General features: G+C 44.8%; 4 protein-coding genes across 5 annotated transcripts; 3 read left to right on the forward strand and 1 right to left on the reverse strand.

Annotated features, from left to right (window-relative positions):
• LOC8057733 (exocyst complex component EXO70B1) lies at nt 1,160-7,033 on the forward strand. Its single transcript, XM_002456523.2, has 4 exons — nt 1,160-1,198; nt 1,366-1,418; nt 1,545-3,242; nt 6,137-7,033. Exons 1-3 carry the CDS (start codon nt 1,160-1,162, stop codon nt 3,211-3,213), a joined length of 1,761 nt encoding a protein of 586 aa, XP_002456568.2. The 3' UTR covers nt 3,214-3,242; nt 6,137-7,033.
• On the reverse strand, nt 3,746-5,756 carry LOC8057734 (GDSL esterase/lipase At1g58430). The gene is made up of 3 exons (XM_002458658.2): nt 4,767-5,756; nt 4,406-4,661; nt 3,746-4,116 (listed from the first exon to the last, which is right to left on the reverse strand). The coding sequence occupies exons 1-3, from the start codon at nt 5,370-5,372 to the stop codon at nt 3,929-3,931; spliced, it is 1,050 nt and encodes a 349-aa protein (XP_002458703.1). The 5' UTR covers nt 5,373-5,756; the 3' UTR covers nt 3,746-3,928.
• On the forward strand, nt 9,785-13,486 carry LOC8085416 (abscisic acid receptor PYL5). Of its 2 annotated transcripts, none has more exons than XM_002456524.2 (2): nt 9,785-10,041; nt 12,408-13,486. In XM_002456524.2, exon 2 carries the CDS (start codon nt 12,464-12,466, stop codon nt 13,106-13,108), a length of 645 nt encoding a protein of 214 aa, XP_002456569.1. In that variant the 5' UTR covers nt 9,785-10,041; nt 12,408-12,463; the 3' UTR covers nt 13,109-13,486. The 2 variants fall into 2 exon arrangements, with proteins under 2 accessions (XP_002456569.1, XP_021311640.1); XM_021455965.1 differs by lacking the exon at nt 9,785-10,041 and adding an exon at nt 10,052-10,283.
• On the forward strand, nt 14,847-17,813 carry LOC8057735. The gene is made up of 2 exons (XM_021456325.1): nt 14,847-16,873; nt 16,976-17,813. Exons 1-2 carry the CDS (start codon nt 14,847-14,849, stop codon nt 17,508-17,510), a joined length of 2,562 nt encoding a protein of 853 aa, XP_021312000.1. The 3' UTR covers nt 17,511-17,813.

A 23,942-nucleotide genomic window follows, 5' to 3' on the forward strand; every position in this document is an offset into this window, starting at 1 on the left:
CTAGGAACAATTGCTAGTTAATCTAATCTATTCTCTCCTGCCTTTTTGCCCCAATGGTCAGTGGCATCATGATTCTTATATCTTCAATTTCATTTACCATTTGTGAATGGATTCGCATCATAAGGTTGTAAGAGAAAGTTGTTATGTGTTATAGATTGAACCACAATAAGGGATTCCATTAGGTAAACTACTAAAATTCACTTTTGAGAATGAATATGGAAGAAGATTAAGAAAGGTTACTTGAATACATCAAGCATTATATAGAATTACATGTATGCAAGTACATATCTGGAAAATCCAAGAGTTCAAGGATAGTTGACAGTTGACATGACTGAAAGACGAGTAGAATGCGCACTGTTTCTGAATATATTTGTGTTGTGCACTATTTTATTTGGTCATTCTAAGTTTCTAACTATGGATGAATTGATCTTGGATTTTGACATATGCGCCAGTGAGACATAGCACATCCTTGAATTTAGTAATTAGCGCCTATGACTTCCTCGGATCACAAATATAAGTCCACTAGGATAGCGACAGTCTCAATACTGCACTTTGACTAGCAATATTTGTAAAAATGTATTATCTTAAATAGAAATTGATATATATTATAAAAGTATTCTTTACGCAGAATCTAGTAGCATTAAACTTGCATCGTCAATCTATATAGTTTTTGGGATATTGATAATAATGCAAGTTTAAAAAAAATATTTATACAGTGGGGCCATCCTGCACATCCTTTACCTCCTGGAAGCTCAATTACAGAGCAGCCGGACTCCAAGCCCATAGACTGTTGCTGCAAAGAAACCCACTTTTTTACTTCTTGTAGAATGTAGACTCTCTTGCGGTCTTGCCTCTCTCCAGTGCCCTTCTCAGGCTAGCTAGACCTTGCTGTTTTCTTTGTACAGTTTTTAGTTTCCTGTTCTTTCCTTTTTTTTTTCAATACAAATTTTACAGTGGGGGCCTCCCCTGCTGTTTCCCTGGTTCGAAAAAAAGAAGATTGAGGACAAACCCAGATGGACTTCTTGTTTACAATCGGAGGAAGTATTTTTTTCCACGCAAACCTTTGTGTTGTTTCTCAAAGCTTGCCGTTTAGATTTCAACGACTTGATGTATTGGTTGGTTGAAAGAAAAGTCAAAAGAGTACAATTGCCACGAAGTGATGCCTGGTGGCTGTGTGGTTGGATGTTGCTATCCTGAGGTAAGCTCGTTGTGACCCCCCAACAGCATAGATGGATGTAATGCTCTGGTTTTGTCTGTATCCACCATCCATTGCACCTCGTACATAAATGGTGGTCTGTTGTGATTTTGCATCATTCGGAACATCAGTAAACTCATCTGTATGGAGGTCAAGTTGGATGTATCTAGGTGCTACTAGGAGGAAAGTTTTGCACCTTAATTTCAGATTCACTTTCTGTGAGGTACGTTTCACACTCTTAGTTCTTCTATGATATGCATATGAATATGAAATGTTTGAACTGGTCCATTTTGCCAGCTAGAGACTGGAGATTGCGTTGCACCAGCCTCTTCTATGACTTGCCCTGAAGACATAGGAGGCTCACAAATTTGAAATTAGACTTAAGGAGTGTTTGCTTTGTAGCATTGGTGATTGGCATGGAGGAAACTCTGCAAGCGCTCGATGATCTGATTTCCCAGTTTCTGAGCTTGGATCGGTCTCTCTGGTCCAGTTCTGATGATGCTGACTCCTTTTTAGAAGCTGTGGATGAACTAACTTCCACCATCCATGGCCTTGAGAACACCTCTGCAGATCATGTGCTCCTTGAGAGCTTTGACCTCCTTCTAGAGCGATGTTCCACGAGGCTTAAGGATGAGTTCCAGCAACTGGTGGGTACATCTGGCTTCAGTGATGACTGTGGTGGTGACCACAATTTCAAGAGAAGCCAAAATGAAGATGACAACCACACCTTTGTAGCCCAACCAGTAAGAAACTTTGACATCATTGTTGATGCCTTACCAGAGGGTGTAGTCACTGAGGCAAATCGAATCGCAAGAAGGATGATCGCTGCTGGTTTTGGTGATACATGTGCGGAGACCTATGCTTCTGCACGCCGCAACTTCATTGATGAGAGTATTGCTCGACTTGGGGTTAATGCTCATTTCGAAGAATTGTGCAAGTCAACATCATGGGAGGAGCTTGAGACTCAGATCATGCGATGGATACCTGCAATACGAGTTGTGTTCCACATCTTAATCCCAAGTGAGCGTCACCTATGCAATTGCATTTTTGAAGAATTTACATCCTACACTAAACTTGCCTTTGCCACCGCATGCAAACCATTTCTTCAACTCCTGTCCTTTGGCAAAGTTATTGCTGCTGCTGGACATAACCCAGAGAGTCTCTTCCGCATAGTTGACATGTATGATGCTTTAACTGATATTCTTCCTGTCCTTGATGAAGCCTTTGATCATGAGGTAGCTGCTCTTCGTGAATGCCTTGGATTGTCAATTAAGGGCATATTTGTGGCTCTAGAAAAACTGATACGCTGTGATCCATGCAATTCTTCACCACCAGATGGTGGATTGCATCCAATAACAAGGTATGTGATGAACTATCTTATGGCAGCTTGCGTGTCTCGCCATACTCTGGAAGAAGTGATGCTTGTGGAGTTTGGTTGTGTTGAAACATGTCCAATCGATCCTGACCGTTCCACATCATCACTGGCAATCCGCTTTGCTTGGATTGTGGATGTGCTGATAGGGAATCTTGAGTCCAAATCCAGGATTTATGGTCATGCTCCTCTTGGCTGTGTCTTCCTGATCAACAATGGGATCTATATAATCAAGAAAGTCAATGGTTGCGAGCTTAAGATCTTGCTGGGTGAGGATTGGACCAGGGTAATATCTGCAAAGGTTCACCAATGGGTGTTGGAATACCGCCGGGCTACCTGGGGGAGGGCCATAGCAATACTTGAGACTGGCAGAAGATCTGACAGTAGTTTGAGTATTATGTTAGAGAAACTGAACCGCTTCCATAGCTTTGTGGAAGCAATTTGCCAGGTGCAGTCACGGTGGGTACTGGTGGATAAGCAGCAAGCAGTGAATTTGAGTATTATGGTTGAGGAGCTGGTTATTCCAGTGTACAGGGATACAATTGAGATGTTAAAGGCAACAGAGGCTGTAGGGGTTTCATATGTGCGACCTGAGGACGTGAAGTCACGGATTCAGCGGTTGTTCAAAGCAATGGCCAAGTCATAGAGTGGCTTTTCTGGCTGTGGCTTTCTGAGGTTTGTACTGTAAGTTGTGTTTCGAACGGCCTGTTTGGTCTCAGTCATCTCTATTACTTTGACATACGTATGTTACAGTGATTCATGTTTCACTAACTAGGATCACATGAACTGATGAACTCCTGTAGCAACTGCAAGCATCATAGTATGCTAGCAATTAGTTCCTCATAGGTTGGTCTAATTTTACCATCATTAGTATTATTTACTATGAGCCTAGAAGACTAAAATTGTAAGGAAGTTTAGTTCACTACTAAACTTGCTCTGTATGCGATCAAACGTCTGTGATGACTAATATGAGCATGATATAGCCAGTATATTATTCCTCACTACTTGGTTTTCTAACCTTTTCATACTGAACTGACAAAGGATTCGTTTTGCATTAGAGCTGATGAATGATATCGGAGCGCCTACAATATTTGTGTTTGACCATTGCAATTCTGTTTTGCTTTAACTTCACTTGTAAAATCCTTGTAAAAAAAAACTTGTAAAATGCACAACTGACATCCTGGGGGGAGACTGAGTTATTTACCTAGTGCTCATAAATCCATTGTTCAGTAATCCAATAACACATCAATACATCATGCATACGAGAAGCTCTTTTATACTGGACTTGAAAAGTATGAAGGCAAAATAATTAGTTGTGTGCATCAATACAAGGAGAAAACCTTATTTAGGTATTTGATTAATTAAAACTGTGGAATAACGTATTTGACTATGTAATCATTTACTAACATGTAAACCCTCTCTGTTGGGTGCACAGCATCGTAAAATACATAGGATGACACATTTTTGCAGATAGGAGTCAATGCATTGCAAAACAGAGCAACCTCTCTGAGCCCAGTCCCGCAACATCCTCGTGTTGTCTCTGTAAATCCTGTTACCATGGCAAACCTTTGTCAGAATTGATATGGTTAACAGCAAGTCAAACTCTGGGCTGACAAGAAGAAAGAATTAAAATATTCACTACTAATAATCACGCATTTTTGCAATTGAAATTACTAAATGGTTTTCTGCAAGCCACTAGGTTTTGGCTAGGATTTAAGGCATTCTCTGAATGTTGTTTCAGAACTTTTAAGTCCGATCAATTCCCATCACAGTTGTAGCCTCTTTTTTTTGCGAGCCTCCTAGTGTATAAGCCATGGCATTAAGAGAGAAAATGTTACCGTGTTTTGCCGGGTACTCCAGGATCTCCATGAGAGCTCTGTATGCATCCAAGTACACAATTCTGCTTCCATGGAGTGAGCCTTGCAACGTTGTAAGTAACTTCTGAAATTTAGAGTTATAGACCTGAGCATCCCAGTTTTGCTCATCCACACATGCCCTGTCAGGGTCTCTGCTCAATGTGATTTGGATAGGTGTGCAACCAAACGGTGGAAGGCCTGCCAAACAGAATTGTCGCCCCCCAAGGTCATATAATTCCTGCATTCAAATTTAGGGGATTGAAAGTAATGCCATGCCTAGTTTTGAAGTGTAATAGAAGAATCCAGTAGAGACAACTCAAAAAGAGGAAATGCCTATTTTCACCTTGACATGAACTTGTACCATCTGGAGAACAATATCTTGGTAGTCACCGATGTCCATCTTCCTCTTCTTCGACGAACGGTAGTAATGTGAGAAATCGTTGGTTCCTGAGCTGATAAAGATCAGAGAGCTGGCAATGATCCTGGAAGCCTCCTTATCCCCAACAATGTCCCTGAGCCTGAGGAGGTAGTCCTTGAAGAGGCCCACCTGTTTGGACATTGGTAGAGTATTGGACAGCTGCGACGTCTGGTCATCTAATCCTGAACCAGCTGATGCAAAGTTCACCCCTGTCACCATGTCGTTGCTCGACAGCCTTGTGTCCAGAAATGGCGGCGAGAACTCTTTGAGTTGCAGCTTCTCGTTGAGCAGGTCTGGGATAAGCCGGCCATTGGAAAACCTCCCCGTCGGTTTCTTCCCTGGGAAATCTCTTCCGTAAGGAACATGGTTCGCTACAGCCACCGTGGGGAGATGATTGTTGTTGCCGGTGTCAAGAACCGAGTCGCCGAAGTAGAAGATAGCCGAGAACTTCGGCTGAATTCTCTTGGAGGAAGAAACGGCAGTGGAGGAGAGGAAGAGCAGGAGGAGTAGAACAGGGTGTGCCTGTGCCATCAGAACGGTTTGCTTGCCTCCGCTTTAATCCGCTCCCTGGTGCTTATTATATTCTAGGCTAGAGGGCCCTTGCATGCCTAATAAATTTTGGAAATATTTAGCTGTTTTTTCTGTAACTAGCATATCGTCTTGTACCGGTTTTCAATTTTCATAATCTTTTATAGGGTGTTTGGTTTGAGAAATGAGTTAATCTATCATCTTCCCACTTTTTAGTTTTTTATTTGATTGATGGAATAGAATATGTTAATGTGTCGTCACTTTATTCCCCACGAGCTACTTCCTTCGTCTTTTTTTAAAGTGTCGTTCTCACACACTGAGGAGTCAAACATACTCAAATTTAACCAAATATATATAGGTAACTATTAATATTTGTTCGTAATAAGTAACATTAGGTTAATCATTAAATATTTTTATAATACACTTATTTGGAGATACAACCAAATATATATAGGTAACTATTAATATTTGTTCGTAATAAGTAACATTAGGTTAATCATTAAATATTTTTATAATACACTTATTTGGAGATACAAATGTCATTAATATTTTCTTATAAATCTAGTTAAACTTAAGAAAGTTTAGCATGTATGAAAATCTAGGCGACACTTAAAAATAGACAGGAGGAGTAATAATTACTAGTATGAACAATAAAGCCATTCTACTCAATTTAAGTAATGAACTCATGGTACAACCCTTCATCTGGAATGATTTAATTCCTTAAACAAACATAGTCTTAGTAACTCATGGTTTGATTGTCTTTGTAGAGCCGAAGAATATGCAGCTTACTGCTGGTGGACGGCATACAAAGCATATGCTGGTTATTGTGCAGAGTGCAGAATTTGGCGCAGAGTGAACATGCTGAGCAATTTCTGGTACAATTTTTTTTTTAATCTTGGAGTTCAGATCCCTGTTTCAGATTTGTGCGGTGTAGTCCAGATTCTTTTTTTAGTATCCCAATATGGTTTGGCTCTCGTAAAGTGGCAGCGATTTTGGTTTTTATCCCGTTTTCTTGTGATACGCATGACGGCATGATACTCCAAGAGCGACTCCTGAATTTTCTTCGGAGTGAGGACTTCTAATTTTTTCTTTTATTTTCTTATTTTGTTTGAAGCAAATGTTTGCCCCAATAAAACAATTTACAGATCAATATTTGCTGTAGGACAAAAGTGTACACGCAATACACACACAACAATATATGGATGATGTGTTGGATTGGAGTCTGTCGGGAGTCCGGACAAGGTGAGCTCACGGGATGTTGGCCTGAATGGGATCGTCCAGCTCCCTCCATTCCACTTTCCACATGGCCATATGGCACGCCCGCACGGGCAAAGCTGAAGTACGTTCAGAACACCAGGGTTCCGCCGCCGCCGCTAATCTGTGTGCGTCGTCTGAATCGAGATGAAGTTACTGGTAGGAGTACATGAAACCGGACCTGCCAGACTTTCATTTTGCGTGGTAGCATATGCTGGTTTGTCCATAATTTATAGTCAAGTTACGTCAGAACGCTTTTCTGTGTGGTATATGTTCTACCACCGCTTGAGTTAGAGGTGTTCAAGGATGAAGTTTGCAGAAGTCTGAAAAGTAAGGATTGAACTTTCAGAAATGTATACAGTGTTTGAAAGAAAAAAAGCAAGATTTTTAAGGGAAAAAATCATGAATTTGGGAGAATCCTGTATGGAGCATTATAATAAGCTTTTTATAGATACAGGTTTTAATTTATTGAGGATTTTTATCATCATAATAATGATTGTACTTCCTACGTTAAATTATCATAAGTTCGACTAAATTTACACAAAAAAAATAGGACACAAAGTCAACTTCACTAGGTACAACTACGAGATTTAGTTTTACAATTTGCTTCTTTAATGTGGTAGATATAGATAAAATAAATTTGGTCAAATTTAGAATAAACTACGATCCCTTATATGTGTAATGAATAGCTAAACATTCATATGTTACTACAAATAACAAAAAAGATAGTATCTTCAGAAAAAAACATAGTAACAACATTTGTCTTAAAGAATTGTATGAGTAATTGTAAACAGTACATGACTTGCGGAAAGTAAACCATCATATTTATTTGTAAGAAGTGGTTTTCTACTAACTTGTTGGGGTATTTTTTTTGGAAAGGGCTTCCTAGTGATATTTATCGACTCACATTAGAAGCGTTTCAGAAGCTAGCTACTTTAGGCAGATGGGTACCAGAACTCATGAATGAAGTTGCTACTTTAGGCAGATGGGTACCAGAACTCATGAATGAAGTTGCATAAGCTCTATAGAGTTATTCAAAACTACCAGGTGTGCACTCGGTCATGAGCGGCATAGATCTTTTTTGATTAGTTGTTTCGATGGATTTGACCTATGCTTAATTCTATTCTATGGATTATCACCTGAAATGGAACATTTGGGTCCTTCAACTGATGTCGTGCGAGTAGACGTTCAAATCCCACTGCATCACCTCTATATGCCTACATGGTTGTGCCAGCGTGGACGAGGCCAAGTAAAACTTGCAAAAATCCCTCCCTTCCCCTCTCCTCCACGTCCACTCCCTACTCTGTCTCCTATTGGTCCACGCCTGCCTCGTAGCTACGGCACGTGCTTGCCTATACCCCTGGCCTTTGCGGGTACACCTGTGCTCTGGAACCACACACTCAACAACCAATGGAATAAACAAAGAGATGTAGACTACAAGGGAGAGTGACTGCAAAGGGAGAGAGTCGAAAGGAGTTTTATTTTTGCAACTTTAATCATTATGTCCGCATAGACATCTAGTTGTGGCATAGTCTAATTTTTGGAGAGCTAGTTTAAAGATCTGGACTCCCTCAGTCTCAACACACCAAAGGAGAAGCAACTCATTCCAATCATATATAGGCGAAGTCGTACTCCACTTAGAGATTAGAAAATAGGAGAGAGAGAGAGAGAGAGAGAGAGAGAGAGAGAGAGTGGGTAGAGTGTTGGGGAGAGCCGTCCTATTGATATCTTTCCTAAACTGTAGCTCGGCGGATGCGGGCTTGTTGTAAGTAAATATTCGACATTTTTTGTTGTAATTGATCATTAAGGTTTGGTAAGTGTTTACATTAGTTGTCCATGGGTTCACCACTCACACCCAAGTGCTCTAATCACTTGCATTGAGATTTGGATTAAATTAGTAAGATATAGTGTAGATGTGGTGTCTAGGCTATATGCAACACCTTATGATTTGTTTTGGTAGTTAGCAGGTGGTGACAACCATGTCTGATCTCTATATTTCAACATGTTTGGGAAAGTTCTTAAAGCGTAGGTCCACCCGTGCTTAGTGGTTTAGCACCCTTCTCATCCCTTTTCATTGCTAAGTGGCATCTAGTAACCCAAAGTGAACAACATTAATATGTTTCTACTTTATTACCGTGTTGTTTCATAAACATAGAAATCCTATCTACTTAGTTTATCATATACCCTTGTGGCATCCTAAGATGAACCTTATTATTTGTTAGTTCATTTTATTTTCTCCATGGAAATCAATACTTCAAAATACTCTTGGTCCTGGGTGAAAGCTACATTAACAGTTGTGCACTTGTGATTTTATCTGTTTGCCACCATTGGTGTAAACAATTATCTAGCAAGCAGTTTAAGTAGAACCTAGGATAGTTTTAAGTGGCCCAATTCTTCCTCTCCCTCTCTCTCTCTCTCTCTCTGTCTGTCTATTGGGTTACATGGATACCGCTCGTTCCATACAATCTTATCGATGAAGGCTTTAAATTTAAATTGATAATTGTGTCTAAATATGTATTTAGTTTCTTATTGTGCTATATTTAGTAGAAAATTGTAGAAGAACCAACATTCACTAGTCTATTTTCTGCTATTGAAATGGTCCCATAGAGTGGAATCAAACTTTTGAGATAGATCATAAGTTGGGATAACTATCAACCAACATCGAATGACTTGGTAAGCTTGATCCTTTGGTGGGCCCTGCAAAAGGTGGGTGGTGGGAGGTGTCGTGCACACCGATATGCCAGTTGTTGTCCCTGCACTTCAAACCCTACCTTTCAGCACGCAATGAGCACACCTACAAGCGCCATCCACATTCATAAGTTGGGATAACTATCAACCAACATGGAATGTCTTGGTAATTTAAAGCCTAATAGGCTTGATCCTTTGGTGGGCCCTGTAAAAGGTGGGCGGTGGGTGGTGTCACGCACACCGATATGCCAATAGTCGTCCCCGCACTCTAAAACCAACCTTTCCGCACGCAAAGAGCACACCTACAAGCCACATTCCCATCCACATTCATAAGTCGGGATAACTATCGACCCACATGGAATGTAATTTAAAGCCTAATAAGCTTGATCCTTTGGTGGGCCCTGCAAAAGGTGGGCGGTGTCACGCACACTGATATGCCAGTAGCCCTCCCCACACTCCAAACCTTACCTTTCCGCACGCAAAGAGCACACCTACAAGCCACATTCCCATCCACATTCATCCCCCCATCACCCACCCATCCACCCACCGATTTCCTTATCTTCACCTCCCTAACACAATTCTTCCCATCCCCTTACCATTTTCGCCATAGACCATCGCTCCCACATACCGAACCTACTTCCTGTGGTGTTCGGTGTCTTCCTCGCCACCGCCGCCGCTGTCGTCGTCACCGTGCGGCACACCGTCTCTGTTGCTACAATCTCTATTCAAGGTAGGTGACTACTACCACCAACCTCTTTGACAAGGCTTGTCGAGTGCAAAGACGTCTAATTTGAGGCTTCCACCACCTCTACCTCACCACCTTTCTAGTCACCGCTACCAAAGGAGACCATACCCCTAACCTTAGTAGCCATCAAATTTGTCTCCCCATACTCACCATCCAATCCCAAAACCTAATGACACTAGAGCACTTCCTGTCACAAGATCACCATCGCCCATTGACTGGAATAGAAGGTTTGAATCAAGTCCTTCATACCGCCTTACCAAACAAAAGAAGTGGAGTCTTGTTTTATGGAAAGCAAGATCCCTCTCAGTTTACCTTTTCACCTATTTTTATGCACCTTATTTATTTATTTATTTATTTTCTTAGTTTTTTGCAATCTAAATGGAATAGTGCAAGGGTTGGAGATGTAAATATACTTGAGTTAGGTAGAATTTGTATAGACATCTTACAATAGGACATTGGACTACAAGGTTACCATGCACATCCATATGCTCCCATTTTTTAGAAATCAAGAGGGGCAACCTGTGGTTCATTAAATTGCTTATCATGACCAAGCAATGATTCTGGTACAACATTTTAGTTCAAAGTTTCAAAAGTGTAATGTCCCGCCTCTTTGAGGCCGGGCCTGCTTATATCTGGCAGTTTTTCTAGGACATAGACTGCCATCACAGACCAATACCAGTCTTTTCTGCATACTTTATCCTCACTCATGCACACCCGAAAAGAATACTTTGTCCTCACTCATGCGTACTCGGGAAGAACTTTCTGGTCGGTCACTCATCCTGAAATTGCTCCAGGCCAAGCACGCTTAATCTTAGAGTTCTTTGAAGATAGGCTTCTGAGTTGTAACTTATTGGTATGAGTATCCTATTAATCCTATTAAGTTCTGAGCTGGGATGTTACATCCTCACCTCCTTAAGAGACCGGCGTCCTCGTTGGTCAACCCCAAGTCAGAAACGTCCCCTCTTGGCCACGTTCGTGTGTCCAATGCTAGCGTAAGTGCGACTGTACACTTTGTCCTGACTCGTGCGCACCTGGGAAGAACTTTTCGATCGGTCACCCATCCCGAAAATTGCTCCAGGCCAAGCACGCTTAACCTCAGGGTTCTTTGCAATAGATTTCAAAACGAAGTTGCAACTGATTGGTATGAGTATATATTAATCCTATTAAGCTCTGAGTTGGGATGTTGAAAAAGCTTCTCCCTCGAGGAATACCATGGCAGAGACAACAGACTATGGCATTGAGTTGGAGGCCACACTTGCAGGGTTGGCCAATATCCCTTCTAGCATGTATTGTGTTAGGGCCAACCCAGCACCCCAACATGTCTTCGATCATGGTCCATTCATCAGGAGTCACCCAATGTCGTCTTGTCAGTTCCTCTAGTCAGGATCAGGAGATGAGCCTCCTTATTGTTGCAGGGGTCCCGTGGGGGCACAACTGCTCCAATCGCTGATGTCACCATAGTGATTGCAAAGAGCTCCAATTCTTGCATGGAAAGAACCGAGTTATTTCTAAGTTTCCACAAGCTCCATCTTACAACAGAGCATAGCATGTTCCTAACTATGATTTTTTCTCTCTCACATCCAAGTTCTTGCCATGGATACGTACCCTTGAACAGAGCCTATACTAGTTCATCCTCTTCCTCATTAAAAGAGATGACCTCCTCCCACTTTATAACAATCTACTTATCTACTATCTCTACATACCATAAAAGTACATCTCCGTCTAGATTCATTCCACAGCTCCGCAATAGTAGCGGTCTGCTCATGTATCAGTACATAAGTCAAAAGGCCTTATTTTCTCTTACTAGATGCATGAGTAGTTACCAATTGCTTATCTACCTCTACCTAGTCATGTGACCAGGACCTCATGTATGCATGAAACATTTTGCATTCATGAATGTATTTTCGAGGTCATATTTCATTAATATGTCACAAATGGTAGTATATGCATATATAGCTCCAAGTTGAAAACATGTCTCCTATTCTATTCTATATTGCCAACAAATAGTTTGATTTTGTTTTTGTTTTGTCCAGGTCCATGCGACAATCCCTAGCTAGTGAACTGTTCAAATAACCTACTTCCCCTTTTAGGCTTTTATTACTCCCTACCATCCGTCAGAAACCAAAAGGTCAAAACTCTCTCATCCCAAAACTGCACTGGCTATTCCCAGCCCTGCCATCTAGAGTAACCCTTAACTATCGCGTCAACTCACCCGACCACACCGTAACAATAGAGTGATTGATTTCCTATGGATAAACAAACTACTATACACTTATAGTACCTTCATTCATGGCTATGGTTTCCTTTGTTCATCCCTCCTAATAATCCAATCTTCGCCTCTTTCTTTGCAGGCCGGACAGACGACAACTCGATCGATCAAGAACAAGCGCGAGGCTCTAGCTCGACAATGCCGTACGCAGCAGCCACAAGGACGTCACCGGAGCAGCACAGCCGTGTGGTCACCAACGGGAGGGCCGCGGTGGCGTGCGCCGGTCACGCGGGCGTGCCGGCCGAGGTGGCGCGGCATCACGAGCACACGGTAGCCGCGGGGCAGTGCTGCTCCGTCATGATGCGGTCCATCGCGGCGCCGGTGGACGCGGTGTGGTCGCTGGTGCGCCGCTTCGACCAGCCACAGGGGTACAAGGGCTTCATCAGGAGCTGCCACCTCGTGGACGGCGACGGCATCGAGGTGGGATCCGTGCGGGAGCTCGAGGTCGTCACCGGGCTGCCCGCCCAGAACAGCCGCGAGCGGCTGGAGATCCGGGACGACGAGCGCCGGGTGATCGGCTTCCGGATCCTGGGCGGCGACCACCGCCTGGCCAACTACCGCTCGGTGACCACCGTGCACGAGGCGGCGTCACAGAACGGCGGCGGGCCGCTCACCATGGTTGTCGAGTCCTATGTGGTGGACGTGCCGCAGGGGAACACCGTCGAGGAGACGCACATCTTCGTGGACACCATCGTTCGGTGCAACCTACAGTCCCTCGAGCGCACGGTTCTCAGGCAGCAGGCGATGGCGGCAGCGCCGCACAACAACCACAACCACAACTGAGCGCCGCCGGCCGGGCTGGCCGGCTGGAAACCATCGCAGTTGGGCTGCCGGTTTCTTCGAAGGCTTCATCTACCATTTATGATATTTTCTTTCGTCGTTGGTAGTAATCTATACTTTCACCAAAAAAAAAACAAACAAAAAACAAAAAACAAAAACAAAACAAAAAACAAAAAAACAAAAAAAATGGTACTGTATACTTTTTGAAGTTTGGGGTTGTTTGTCTTCCCTTTCTTAAACTCTAAACAGTGAAGTGTTGTATGATACACCATCAATAATAAGACCAGTAAAGTAGTATAGTTATATATATATGTATGTATGTGTATAAATTTTTTTTATACTTCTGGAATGATAGGACTAGCTTGAGGGTTTCTTTCTTCTTGTTTTTTTGTCAGTATTTTTTATTTTTTATATATGTATATGTCTGTGTATATATTTTCTTTTATACTTCTGGAATGATAGGACTAGCTAGCCAATATATATGCAGCATTTTTTATATTAGTGCTCTGATGTGTATGAATGTTTGTGTTAGTTAGTACTAGGTTTCTTCAGGAATATTGGAAACATAATATTGTTTGAAAGATTTTATAATTTGAACCATATTGGTTGTTAAAAAAAATAATGAGTTAAATGCATCAAAGGTCCATCAACTTGGCTCTAGTTTCACTTAGGCCCATCAACTCAGGAAGTAGATTTTGGGTCCATAATGTTTTTAAGTGGCTCACCCCCTTGCAGTAGATTTGCGCAAGTTGATGGACCCAAAAATAATATTGAATTTTTTTTTTCTCGCCAAGAGATAAAGGTTCATGAGACAACTATGATTTGTGTTTTGGGGTTTCTACAATATTGTTACTATATTTTACCCCCAATTGACGGACATGTTTTATGATTTAGGGTTGCTATATATATATAGGTGTTACAAATATGGCTCTCCCACAACGGTTGGCAACATTTTTTATGAGGGGTTGCTTCGACGATTATATGACTATGGTTTGCCCTTCCACAAATTCCAGATGAGACAGACTATTATTTTATTTTGTTTCTAGGTTTGTTATTATTATTATGTTTTGCTCCTCTGTTGTAGTTTTTTTTGGTTTAGGATTGGTTCAAATGTCTGAATATTTTTGTCCTCAATCATATGTGTTTTTATTCGTGCATAGTGGTTAGGCTCCTTCAAGCGTAGTGATTATCATTGCAGCATCTATTATGGTTAGGATTGCAACATCCATATGGATTAGGGATTGCAATAGGTCTATTTATTATTAGGACTAGTAATTAGGATTGCAATATTTATATTGATTGGGGTTATGTATGATTGATTTCCTATTCTTTACAGTTCTCAAACATGTGTCTAATATACTCATTCATTTTTATCAGCATATTATTATTAGTATCAAAATTGTTTGCTTACGGTTTCGGCCCCCAATTTTCTTTCTTTTTTTTTTGCTGATTAAACCAACAATTTTTGACATCCGTCTAGACGATTAAATGCTTCGGTCCGTCGGTACCAATCTGATTAGTTCCTTGATTTTTTTTTTGAACTGAAACCGTGGGGTATGAAACCCGCCGTGGCGGCTTAGTGTATAGCTAGCTAGCTGTTGTTCTTTCTTTCCTTCCTTCCGTGGCTAACCTCTGGTTAGGCATTTGTTGTAAGTTTTGTCATGTAAGACTCCTTTACTTTTTTTTTTGAGAGAACCAGCCAGCAACTAATTACAGAGCAGGTAGAAAATCGCCTTTGGGTATGGAGCCGTTAGCCCTCCCTCCCCCGCCCTCCCCCGCACCGCCGACGACGACCCCCCACCCCCCACCCAGATCCGCCGCCGTCAGCCACCAGATCCGCTCTCCCACGACCGGATCTCCCTCCCCCAACCCCTCCCTAAACCCCCCACCGTCCGGCGGCGCTCGCGCGGCGCCCGAAGCGCTCAGGACCGCTGTTCCACCCCTCCACTCTGTCGTAGTGGGGTCGATTCGGATCCAGCTGGAGGAGGACTCCGCCCACGCCAGGACATCCTCCTCGCGTCGCGTTTCCTTCTCCTCTGGCTACAGAGTCAGCCTCCCCCCCCACCGTCGCCATTACTCCCCACCACCAAAGCGCCACAATCCCAGGCCCTGCTGCAGATCTGCCACCACAGCTGCTCCCGGAAGCGGATCCGCCATCAAATCGGCCAGCGCAATCTCAGGTACAAACATTGATGAGCTGGTTCCTTCCCAATGCCGCAGGGACACGACAGCCAACTGCTCCGATGGACTGGACGAGAAGGGATGGTCCACGGTCCGCCCCAAGTACTGGTGGCGCCGCGGCGAATTTACTCCGCATCGACGACGGCCTACACCTTGTGCGCACCACCTGCCCATGGCAAGGACGCTGCAAGGTAAGTGCCTTCGCTGCCTGGGTAAAGGTCATTCTGCTGCGTCCTGCAGGGAGCCGGTGAGGTGCATCAATTGCGGCCGCTTCGGCCATGAAGCACAAACCTGCAGATCGCCCATTCTGCGCCGCGCTCAGCACTACCGCCCCCTGCCCCCCAACAACCGGCCGCCCAAGCCATCTCCAACACCTCCCCCCCACGCCAAGCGCTTGTCTGAAGCCATGGCGCAGCTGGGCGACCCGGAGTACCGCCCCCAGGAGACATCAGCGGTGGCAGCGACAAACGGGACCATGGATGAAGCATCGGCTCACTTCTCCGCACATGCTATCGTGGCATGTCGTTTCCAGGACCGCGACGACATCGGCGCCGACCAAGTCAAGAGAGCAATCTGCTCCCGGTTGGGGGTCCGCGACGCCGACGTCAAGGTGGCGCGCCACAAGCCTGAAGACTTCCTCATCGTCTTCCGACACCCGCACCACAGGGAGGCAGCGCTTCATAGGCGCAGCCTATCTGTCGGCAGCGGCCAAATCAAGCTGCTTCCATGGAGGACCCTCCCCTACGGCGATCACTGCGACCTCAGGTACCACGTGCGCCTCTGCTTGGAAGGCATCCCCATCCACGCGTGGAACAAAAGCATCGCCAAGAGGGCAGTGGCGAGATCGTGCGACCTGGACTACGTCGAGCACCGTTCGCTGCGCCGTGAAGACATGGCGCTGTGCCCGGATGACACCAGGGCCCTCTGCTTGTGGGCATGGACCTACAACCCCTCCGACATCCCCAAGGTAACATGGCTGACTTTGACAGGCAACGCAGTGGCAGCCCACGACGCTCCGGTTCCACCAAGAGGGCGACGAGGCCTCACCTTCCGGGTCCTCGTGCACCTAGACCTCATCGAGTCACCGCCAGATGACTTCGGCCAAACCTCGACCCGCGAGCTCACATGGCGGTACGGTGTCGTGGATGGGGAGCGTGAGCCTCGGCCGCGTCACGCCTCCCCTGCTCCAGCACCCAGGGCCAGCCGCCGAGACAACGATAATGATGAAGACCGCGGGAGGCGCAGCGACAAGGGACACAACTGGGGAGCCAGGCTCTTCAGGAGCTTGTCTCGAGCCCCGACAAGGGAGCGCGAACGGGAGCGCTCGCGGTCAAGACACGGGCGCCACCAAGGCCGCCAGACCTACGACGACCGCAAGCGCCACCAAGCAGTCAACACCGTCGACGACTGCAAGAGCCACCAAGCAGTAAACACCATCAACATCGTTGTGGCTGGGCAAGCCACAGAGCTGCGTGGACGTACCCGGGAGAGAACCTCCTGCCACCGCAGAAGCAGAACACGGCGCTCCCCTGCACGCCGCCAATCCAAAGAGGCTTCCAATGAACCGCCTCCACGCTGCAACCAAAGGTTCCACGCCGCGAACTCAGACCGGCATGACGATGGGTCTGCAGGGATGTCTACCTCAACAACCCCTAACTCACCTGCCCCTGAACCGTCTCCTATGCGCAGGGACATCCAGACGCACAGGGAGGAGGCCTCGGCGTTGGCCCCGCTTCAGCATGCCACAACAGGGAGACGCTCCCCAGGTCGACTTCCTCTCCGTTTCAGGCCAGGCGTCGTCTATGTCAGGCGACGGCGCAACACAGCAACACAACAGCAACCGGCTGCAGCGCAACAACCGGCCAACAACGATGTTGTGGCCACGTTCGCCCAGGCTGTGTCGCGCCCCGTCCAGGCACCGCTGCTCCGACCACCTCCAGGCTCCAACAGCAGGGCGCGCTGCACAAGGAAGCCTGCGACGTCCACTCGTAGAAGCCTTCGCATTGCAGCGAAGGACTGGCCAAAAGGAGATGCGCAGGCCAAGGCCAGACAGATCCTCATGAAGAAATTGGGGGTCCCTGAAGACGACGCCGTTTCTCCGGATGACCGCTTCCTGCAATACCTCAACATGTACCAGGGCCCCCTCTCCGCCGAAGCGATCAAGGCGATGACAGCACTGTGTGGCCTCCATGAGGCGCCCGCCATCGACATCGACCAGCTCTAAGCACCTGCTGTCCCGCGTCGGGTCCCGGCTTTCTTTTCATGTCAGTTTGAAGAAATTGTACCAGTCTGCTAGTCAAGTGTAGCGTCAGTCTGCCATCCCTTTGGATGCCAATGGTAGAAGCCAGGGGCCTTCCTCTACCATTGCATTCAAGGGATTTGCAACCTGTTGTTCAGTGTTCTGGATTCTGCTCCCCCTTCTACCTGCACTTCCAACAGGCAGCCATCGGCCTTCAGCTTCGCCTCACTGGGAGTCGCTTCTGCATGTTAAATGTTTCAACTCTTCCTTCCTAGAATTTTAATTCAAGCCAGGGTCCCTGTTTGTTTACTTATGGCACAAAATAATTGTCTTCTGCTAAACTGGAATGTACAGGGTCTAAATAATAACGCCAGGAAGGATGTTGTCAACGAGCTAATAAGAGACTTCAATGCCACAATAATATGCCTCCAAGAAACCAAGCTGCAGGCCATTGATCAAGCCTCTGTGCTGCGCACTCTAGGAGCAAACTTCGCTAACTCCTACGCAGTGTCACCGGCTGATAACACTAGAGGGGGCATCCTGCTCGCTGTAAACGAAAACTTTTTCGACCTCACTAATGTGCTACTCTCTCCTCATGCTATCACAACAACAATCACGATGAGAGCTGATGGTGTACAGTGGCAAATCACCACAGTCTACGGCCCTCAAGGAGATGACCAAAAGCTGCAGTTCTTACAAGAACTCCAGAGCATCCAACCGCCCAGCCATGGCCGATGGCTAGTGCTAGGGGATTTTAACCTCATCTACCAAGCCCAAGACAAGAACAACACTAATCTAAACCGTCGGCTCATGGGCTCCTTCAAATCAACACTGGACAATATGAACCTGAACGAGATTCGACTTAATGGCCGTCGATTCACATGGACTAATGAACAGGACAACCCAACCATGTCTCGCATAGATAGAGTCTTCTGTACCCCGGATTGGGAAATTCTGTTCCCGGCTTGCTTCCTACACTGCCTACCTTCACTGATGTCAGACCACACGCCTCTGCTCCTGCATGGCGAAATGGAGCATAAAAAGGAGCCTTCTTTTCGCTTCGAAAATTTCTGGACAGCTATGGACGGTTTCCAGGAGATCGTTCAAGAGGATTGGGACAAGCCGATCAGCTCCTCAAACCATTTGAAACGTTTACACATTAAGTTGTCCAGGGTAGCCAAGGCACTAAAAAAATGGCGAAAAGAGAAAGTGGGGGACACCAAGCTGCAGTTAGCCTTAGCTAAGGAGATCCTACTGCAGCTGGAGGTTGCACAGGAAAACAGAGCGCTATCATCAGAAGAGCTTGACCTCAGACGGCGCCTAAAAATACGAAGCACGGGGCTCGCTGCCATTGAAAAGGCTAGAATTCGCCAAAGATCAAGGCTCACATACATTCGCACCGGTGATGCAAACACAAAATTTTTCCACATGAGAGCCAGTGCACGAAGGAGGAAGAACTACATTCACTGTCTACACACAAATGATGGCATGGCTTTTGCACATGACAGCAAAGAAAAAATAGTTGCAGATTACTTCTCAAACCACATCGGCTCGACAGCTCCGAGACAGCTAACCTTGGCATGGCAAGCCCTTGGTTATGCACCTCAGGATCTTTCAGAGCTAGAACTTCCTTTCTCCAACGATGAGCTCAAGAAGGTTATTGACTCAATGCCCATTGACAAAGCACCGGGACCGGATGGATTTACCGGGAAATTTTATAAATCTTGTTGGGGAATCATCAAGGAGGACATTTTACTGGCCCTGAATAGCCTATATATGATGAACGCCCAAGGACTACAGTTTCTTAACACTGCCAACATAGTCCTACTGCCCAAGAAAGGAGACGCCACGAAGATCACGGATTACAGACCGATTAGTCTCATCCACAGTGTCGCAAAAATCTTCACCAAACTTCTAGCCAACAGGCTAGCGCCGAGGCTGGATGCTTTGATATCAAATTGCCAAAGCGCGTTCATCAAGAAAAGAAGTATCCATGACAATTTCATGTACGTCCAGAACACGGTACGTACACTACAAAAACTAAAAATGCCCGCCCTGTTCCTGAAGTTGGACATCCAGAAGGCCTTTGACACAGTTAATTGGTCCTATCTCCTTGAAATCATGCAAGCGCTAGGCTTTGGACCAAGATGGAGAGAATGGATCTCCATCCTATTCCGCACGTCCACCTCGACGCCGCTTCTCAACGGGCAAAGATGCCCGGACTTTGGGCACCGAAGAGGAGTACGCCAGGGAGACCCCCTATCCCCCATGCTCTTCATACTTGCCATGGATCCCCTACAGCGACTCCTTCAACTGGCCACAGCACAAGGTATCCTCTCAGCGCTACCGGCGTCTACTGCTAAGTGGAGAATTTCTATGTACGCGGACGACGCTGCAATCTTCACAAACCCCATCAAAAGCGACCTCGACGCTATCAAGATGATCCTTCATATTTTTGGAAGCGCGTCCGGCTTACACATAAACATCCACAAAAGCTCAATTCACCCGATAAGATGTCAGGATCTTGACTTGGATCAAGTGCTCGCCGATTTCCAAGGAGTAAGGGGCACTTTCCCATGCCGCTATCTAGGCCTTCAGCTCCACATCAGGAAACTGCAGAAAGTCCATATTCAGCCACTCATTGAGCGCATAGGCCAAAGGTTACCAAGTTGGAAAGGAAAGTGGCTAAACCGAGCAGGCAGGCTTACTCTGATCACTTCTGTACTCTCCGCAATGCCCACCTACCATCTCACTGTCTTCCCTTTGGCGACATGGGCAAGGAAAAAAATTGACAGAATTCGAAGATCTTTCTTTTGGAAGGGGGAGGAAAACGCCAATGGGGGCCACTGTCTTGTAAATTGGCCAACAGTAGCAAGACCAAAAGATTTGGGAGGCCTGGGAGTACCAGATTTAGACAAATTCAGTAGAGCCTTGCGGCTAAGATGGCTTTGGCTGCAATGGACAGACAGCTCCAGACCATGGACAGGCACCGATGTTCCCTGCAGCAGGGAGGACCGACTGTTGTTCCAAGCATCCACGCTGATCACAATTGGAGATGGAAACAAGGCCCGTTTTTGGACCGATGCCTGGCTAGAGGGAGAAGCCCCTATGAACCTCGCCCCCAGCCTTTTTCTTATGGTGGCAAGAAAAGGTAGATTAGTGAGGCAGGAGCTGCAGAATAGCAACTGGATAAGCAGGCTCAGCAGCCGGATCAACACAGCTGAACAGGTGGAAGAGTTCATCTCCCTTTGGCTTAGAATCCAGACAGTTCAGTTACAACAGGGCGTCAATGACACTATCACTTGGAGATGGACGGCAGATGGATCCTACACGACCAGATCAGCATACAGAATACAATTCAAGGGTGCCTACAGCACCTTCAACTCCAATTTGATCTGGAAAGCGGACACAGAAAATAAATGCAAGGTCTTCGTGTGGATTTTGATCAAAGAAAAGATCCTGACGGCAGACAATCTGCAGAAAAGGAGATGGCCCTGCCACGAACATTGTGTGCTTTGCAATGGCCCTTTGGAAACACTCGTACATCTTTCCTTCAACTGTGCCTTCGCCAAAGCCGTTTGGAACCAAGTGTTCATTTGGGAAGGCATCAATACTGACCTACTGCACATGCAGGATGAACCAAACCACTTCCGCACTTGGTGGGAACAGGTTGTTCCGCAAATAAGCAAAGACCAAAGAAGGAAATTCAATGGCATGATCATCTATACCTGTTGGAATTTGTGGAAGGAACGCAACCGGCGTATCTTCAACAATGTGTTTCAGTCAGCAAGGGAAGTAGCGGCAAGAATCAAGGAGGACATCGACCAAAGGAGGAGAGCACTAAGAACCTTTGGTTAGAGCGATGTTTGATGTCTATGTCCCTTTTTGCTACACCTGTAACCTTTTCTCCCTCTCGGGAGGCTTCTTTGTAAAAAACTTCCTTTTTCTACCTTAATTGAAAGGCAGAGCTCCTGCCATTTTCCTTCTAATTACAGAGCATCCAACCACAGGAGAACAGACTAATGGAGACTTTGCTTGATCCTGAAGAGGTGTGCAGTAACTTCTTTCTTGAATGCAGACTAGATGAAATTTGGGACATTCCCATTAAAGATTAAGTCATTTCTTTCATTCCATAGGCACCAGGCCCCAATCATGAAGACCTCCATGAAAAAAAAAGGTTGCATGAATCCTTGTTTAGCAATGTACAACTTCTCATGAATATTTGCATTCTCATCCCAAATGATCCCCAAGGCAAACCATCTGATTTTTAAAAGGAATCCAGCATTCAGTGCACAATGCCAGACAACTCTTCCAAAGAGAAATTCTCTTGCTGCTGCATAGAGTGAAGTCAAGCTTAAGCCTTCAGTTTGAGGAATGGAGTCACAGCCTGTTGTAATCTTTAGCTCTTCTCTCATTTTCTTTGTTTCCTTAGTTTGTCTGCTTTTAGCCCTATTCTGTTTGTTTCGTCTGTTTTGCTTTTTCAATAAATTTCTGTAGGGGCCAAGGCAAGGCCCCTCTAGTTTCCTCAAAAAAGAAAAAGGCAAACCATCTGCTAGTAGCCGAGGGACAGTCAAAAAATAGATGCTCAATAGTTTCCTCCATGCTATTCGGACATAAAACACAGTTATATCCCTCTTCTAGGAACTTGTTTTTTCTTCTTAACATATCTCTGGTGTTCAGCCTATCATTCAACAGCAACCAGGCAAAGAATTTTATTTTTGGAATGCACTTAGTCTTCCAAATCCATATGATAGATCTGTGAGGTTGCAAGGAGGAGAACTGGTACTGATAATATTTATTCGAGGTATATTTCTGATAGCCCCAAATAAAACTCCAACAGTCATTGACATCTGGGAGTACAGGTTGCAGCCTGCCTGCTGCTCTGCACTTCTCAGCTTCCAAAGATAATAAATTGGGGAACACCTGAGAGTGGATTTTTCCTTCAATGAGGGCACTCACAAAGCAAGACTCTATCACAGAGTCCAAGACAATTAATTACATATTATTTATGGTATTTTGCTGATGTGGCAGCATATTTATTGAAGAAAGAGGTAGAAAAAATAAGACTCCAAGTCTTATTTAGACTCTAAGTCCACATTGTTCGAGGTAATAAATAACTTTAGACTCTATGATAGAGTCTGCATTGTGAGTGTCCTGAGATCATCCCAGAAGCTAACTGGCATTGTCTTCTTGGCTACAATCTATTTCCATGCTTTTTGATCTTTGATTTGGTCTCAATTAGATACACTCCAGAGGCGCCGACGTCGGCCGATAGTGTGGTGCACGTATGGAGTGTATGCCGGGGCAATTTCTGTGTAGCAGTGGCCTCGATTTGATTCGTTGTGCACTTTTGATGTTGTCTCAGTCTGGTTTAGGGCCTGTTTGGTACAGCTCACAACAGCTTCATGAGTTGTTGTGAGCTGTTTTTTTTGCCAAACACTTATTTTCAAAACAGCTTCATGGGTGAAGCTGTTTTTTCCCTCCTCTCACAAAAACATAAGTTGGATGAAGCTGAAAAAAAGTAGCTTATTGCAGCCTCTCCTTCATTTCTCTCTCTCAACTATGCATGAAGTAGTTGGTGAAGCTATTTTGTCAAACACTTTTTCCAAAACAGCTTAGCTTCATCTAGAAAGTCACTCATGAAGCTATTTTCTAAAAAAACAGCTTTACTAGTGAAGTTGAGCTGTGCCAAACAAGCCCTTAGTTGTGCATTTATTTGATGAGTGGCGGCCTTGATGCCTAGCACTTACTTCATCCCAAATTATAAGACATTCTAAGAATCTTGGAGAGACAAAATATCTAAAGTTTAACTAAATTTATATAATAAGATACTAACATTTATAATAAGATACTACTCGCATTCTTATATTTGTCTTGTTCTCATGATGAGGACTTCTATATGTGTATTCTTTTATTTTACTTGCTTCTATTTCGCACCATCAAAAAAATGACTTGCCAAGTCCAACTATATTTATACAAGCGCTCCCAATTAAAACCGACATTCATTAGACTTGATGCATGGCTACTAGCTGCAAGTTTAACGCATACTTGAACTAGTTAAGTCTGAGAGCCTTGAGGCTATTTGAATTTGTACCGGCAAGCGCGTCTTTTGCAATAAAAGCAGGGAAAAACTTTTGTCTAAAAGAATGATCTAAAATTCTCATTCTTTTATTCTAGCAACCATCATACATAGGCCTTATTTTTGCACAGGCTTCTATGTACCCAAAATATCAAAACTGGTTTATAATTTGGAATGCATGGGGTACTAGATAATTCATGCACAAGCTTTATCCCAAAATTATTTCTAGAAAACTTGGCAAACATTTTATCCTTCCATATATTTTTGCCCCGTAGAGGGTAACATTATGGTTCTAATTGAATTGATCTCGTGTCAAGGAGATTTATATTTATTTTCTT

The sequence above is a fragment of the Sorghum bicolor genome, chromosome 3, assembly GCF_000003195.3.
Source record: "Sorghum bicolor cultivar BTx623 chromosome 3, Sorghum_bicolor_NCBIv3, whole genome shotgun sequence".
NCBI lineage: Eukaryota > Viridiplantae > Streptophyta > Magnoliopsida > Poales > Poaceae > Sorghum > Sorghum bicolor.

Excerpts from the sequence above, each read along its gene's own strand:
- LOC8057733 (XM_002456523.2), top strand. The coding sequence starts at position 1,160 with ATGCCTGGTGGCTGTGTGGTTGGATGTTGCTATCCTGAG. Across the intron at positions 1,199-1,365 it reads TTGGATGTTGCTATCCTGAG|GTGCTACTAGGAGGAAAGTT; the intron begins GTAAGCTCGTTG and ends GGATGTATCTAG. Across the intron at positions 1,419-1,544 it reads TCAGATTCACTTTCTGTGAG|ACATAGGAGGCTCACAAATT; the intron begins GTACGTTTCACA and ends CTTGCCCTGAAG.
- LOC8057734 (XM_002458658.2), bottom strand. The coding sequence starts at position 5,372 with ATGGCACAGGCACACCCTGTTCTACTCCTCCTGCTCTTCCTCTCCTCC. Across the intron at positions 4,662-4,766 it reads TGGTACAAGTTCATGTCAAG|GAATTATATGACCTTGGGGG; the intron begins GTGAAAATAGGC and ends ATTTGAATGCAG. Across the intron at positions 4,117-4,405 it reads GGAGTACCCGGCAAAACACG|GATTTACAGAGACAACACGA; the intron begins GTAACATTTTCT and ends CCATGGTAACAG.
- LOC8085416 (XM_021455965.1), top strand. The coding sequence starts at position 10,226 with ATGACACTAGAGCACTTCCTGTCACAAGATCACCATCGCCCATTGACT. Across the intron at positions 10,284-12,407 it reads CCCATTGACTGGAATAGAAG|GCCGGACAGACGACAACTCG; the intron begins GTTTGAATCAAG and ends CTTTCTTTGCAG.
- LOC8057735 (XM_021456325.1), top strand. The coding sequence starts at position 14,847 with ATGGAGCCGTTAGCCCTCCCTCCCCCGCCCTCCCCCGCACCGCCGACG. Across the intron at positions 16,874-16,975 it reads CCTCCACGCTGCAACCAAAG|GGACATCCAGACGCACAGGG; the intron begins GTTCCACGCCGC and ends TCCTATGCGCAG.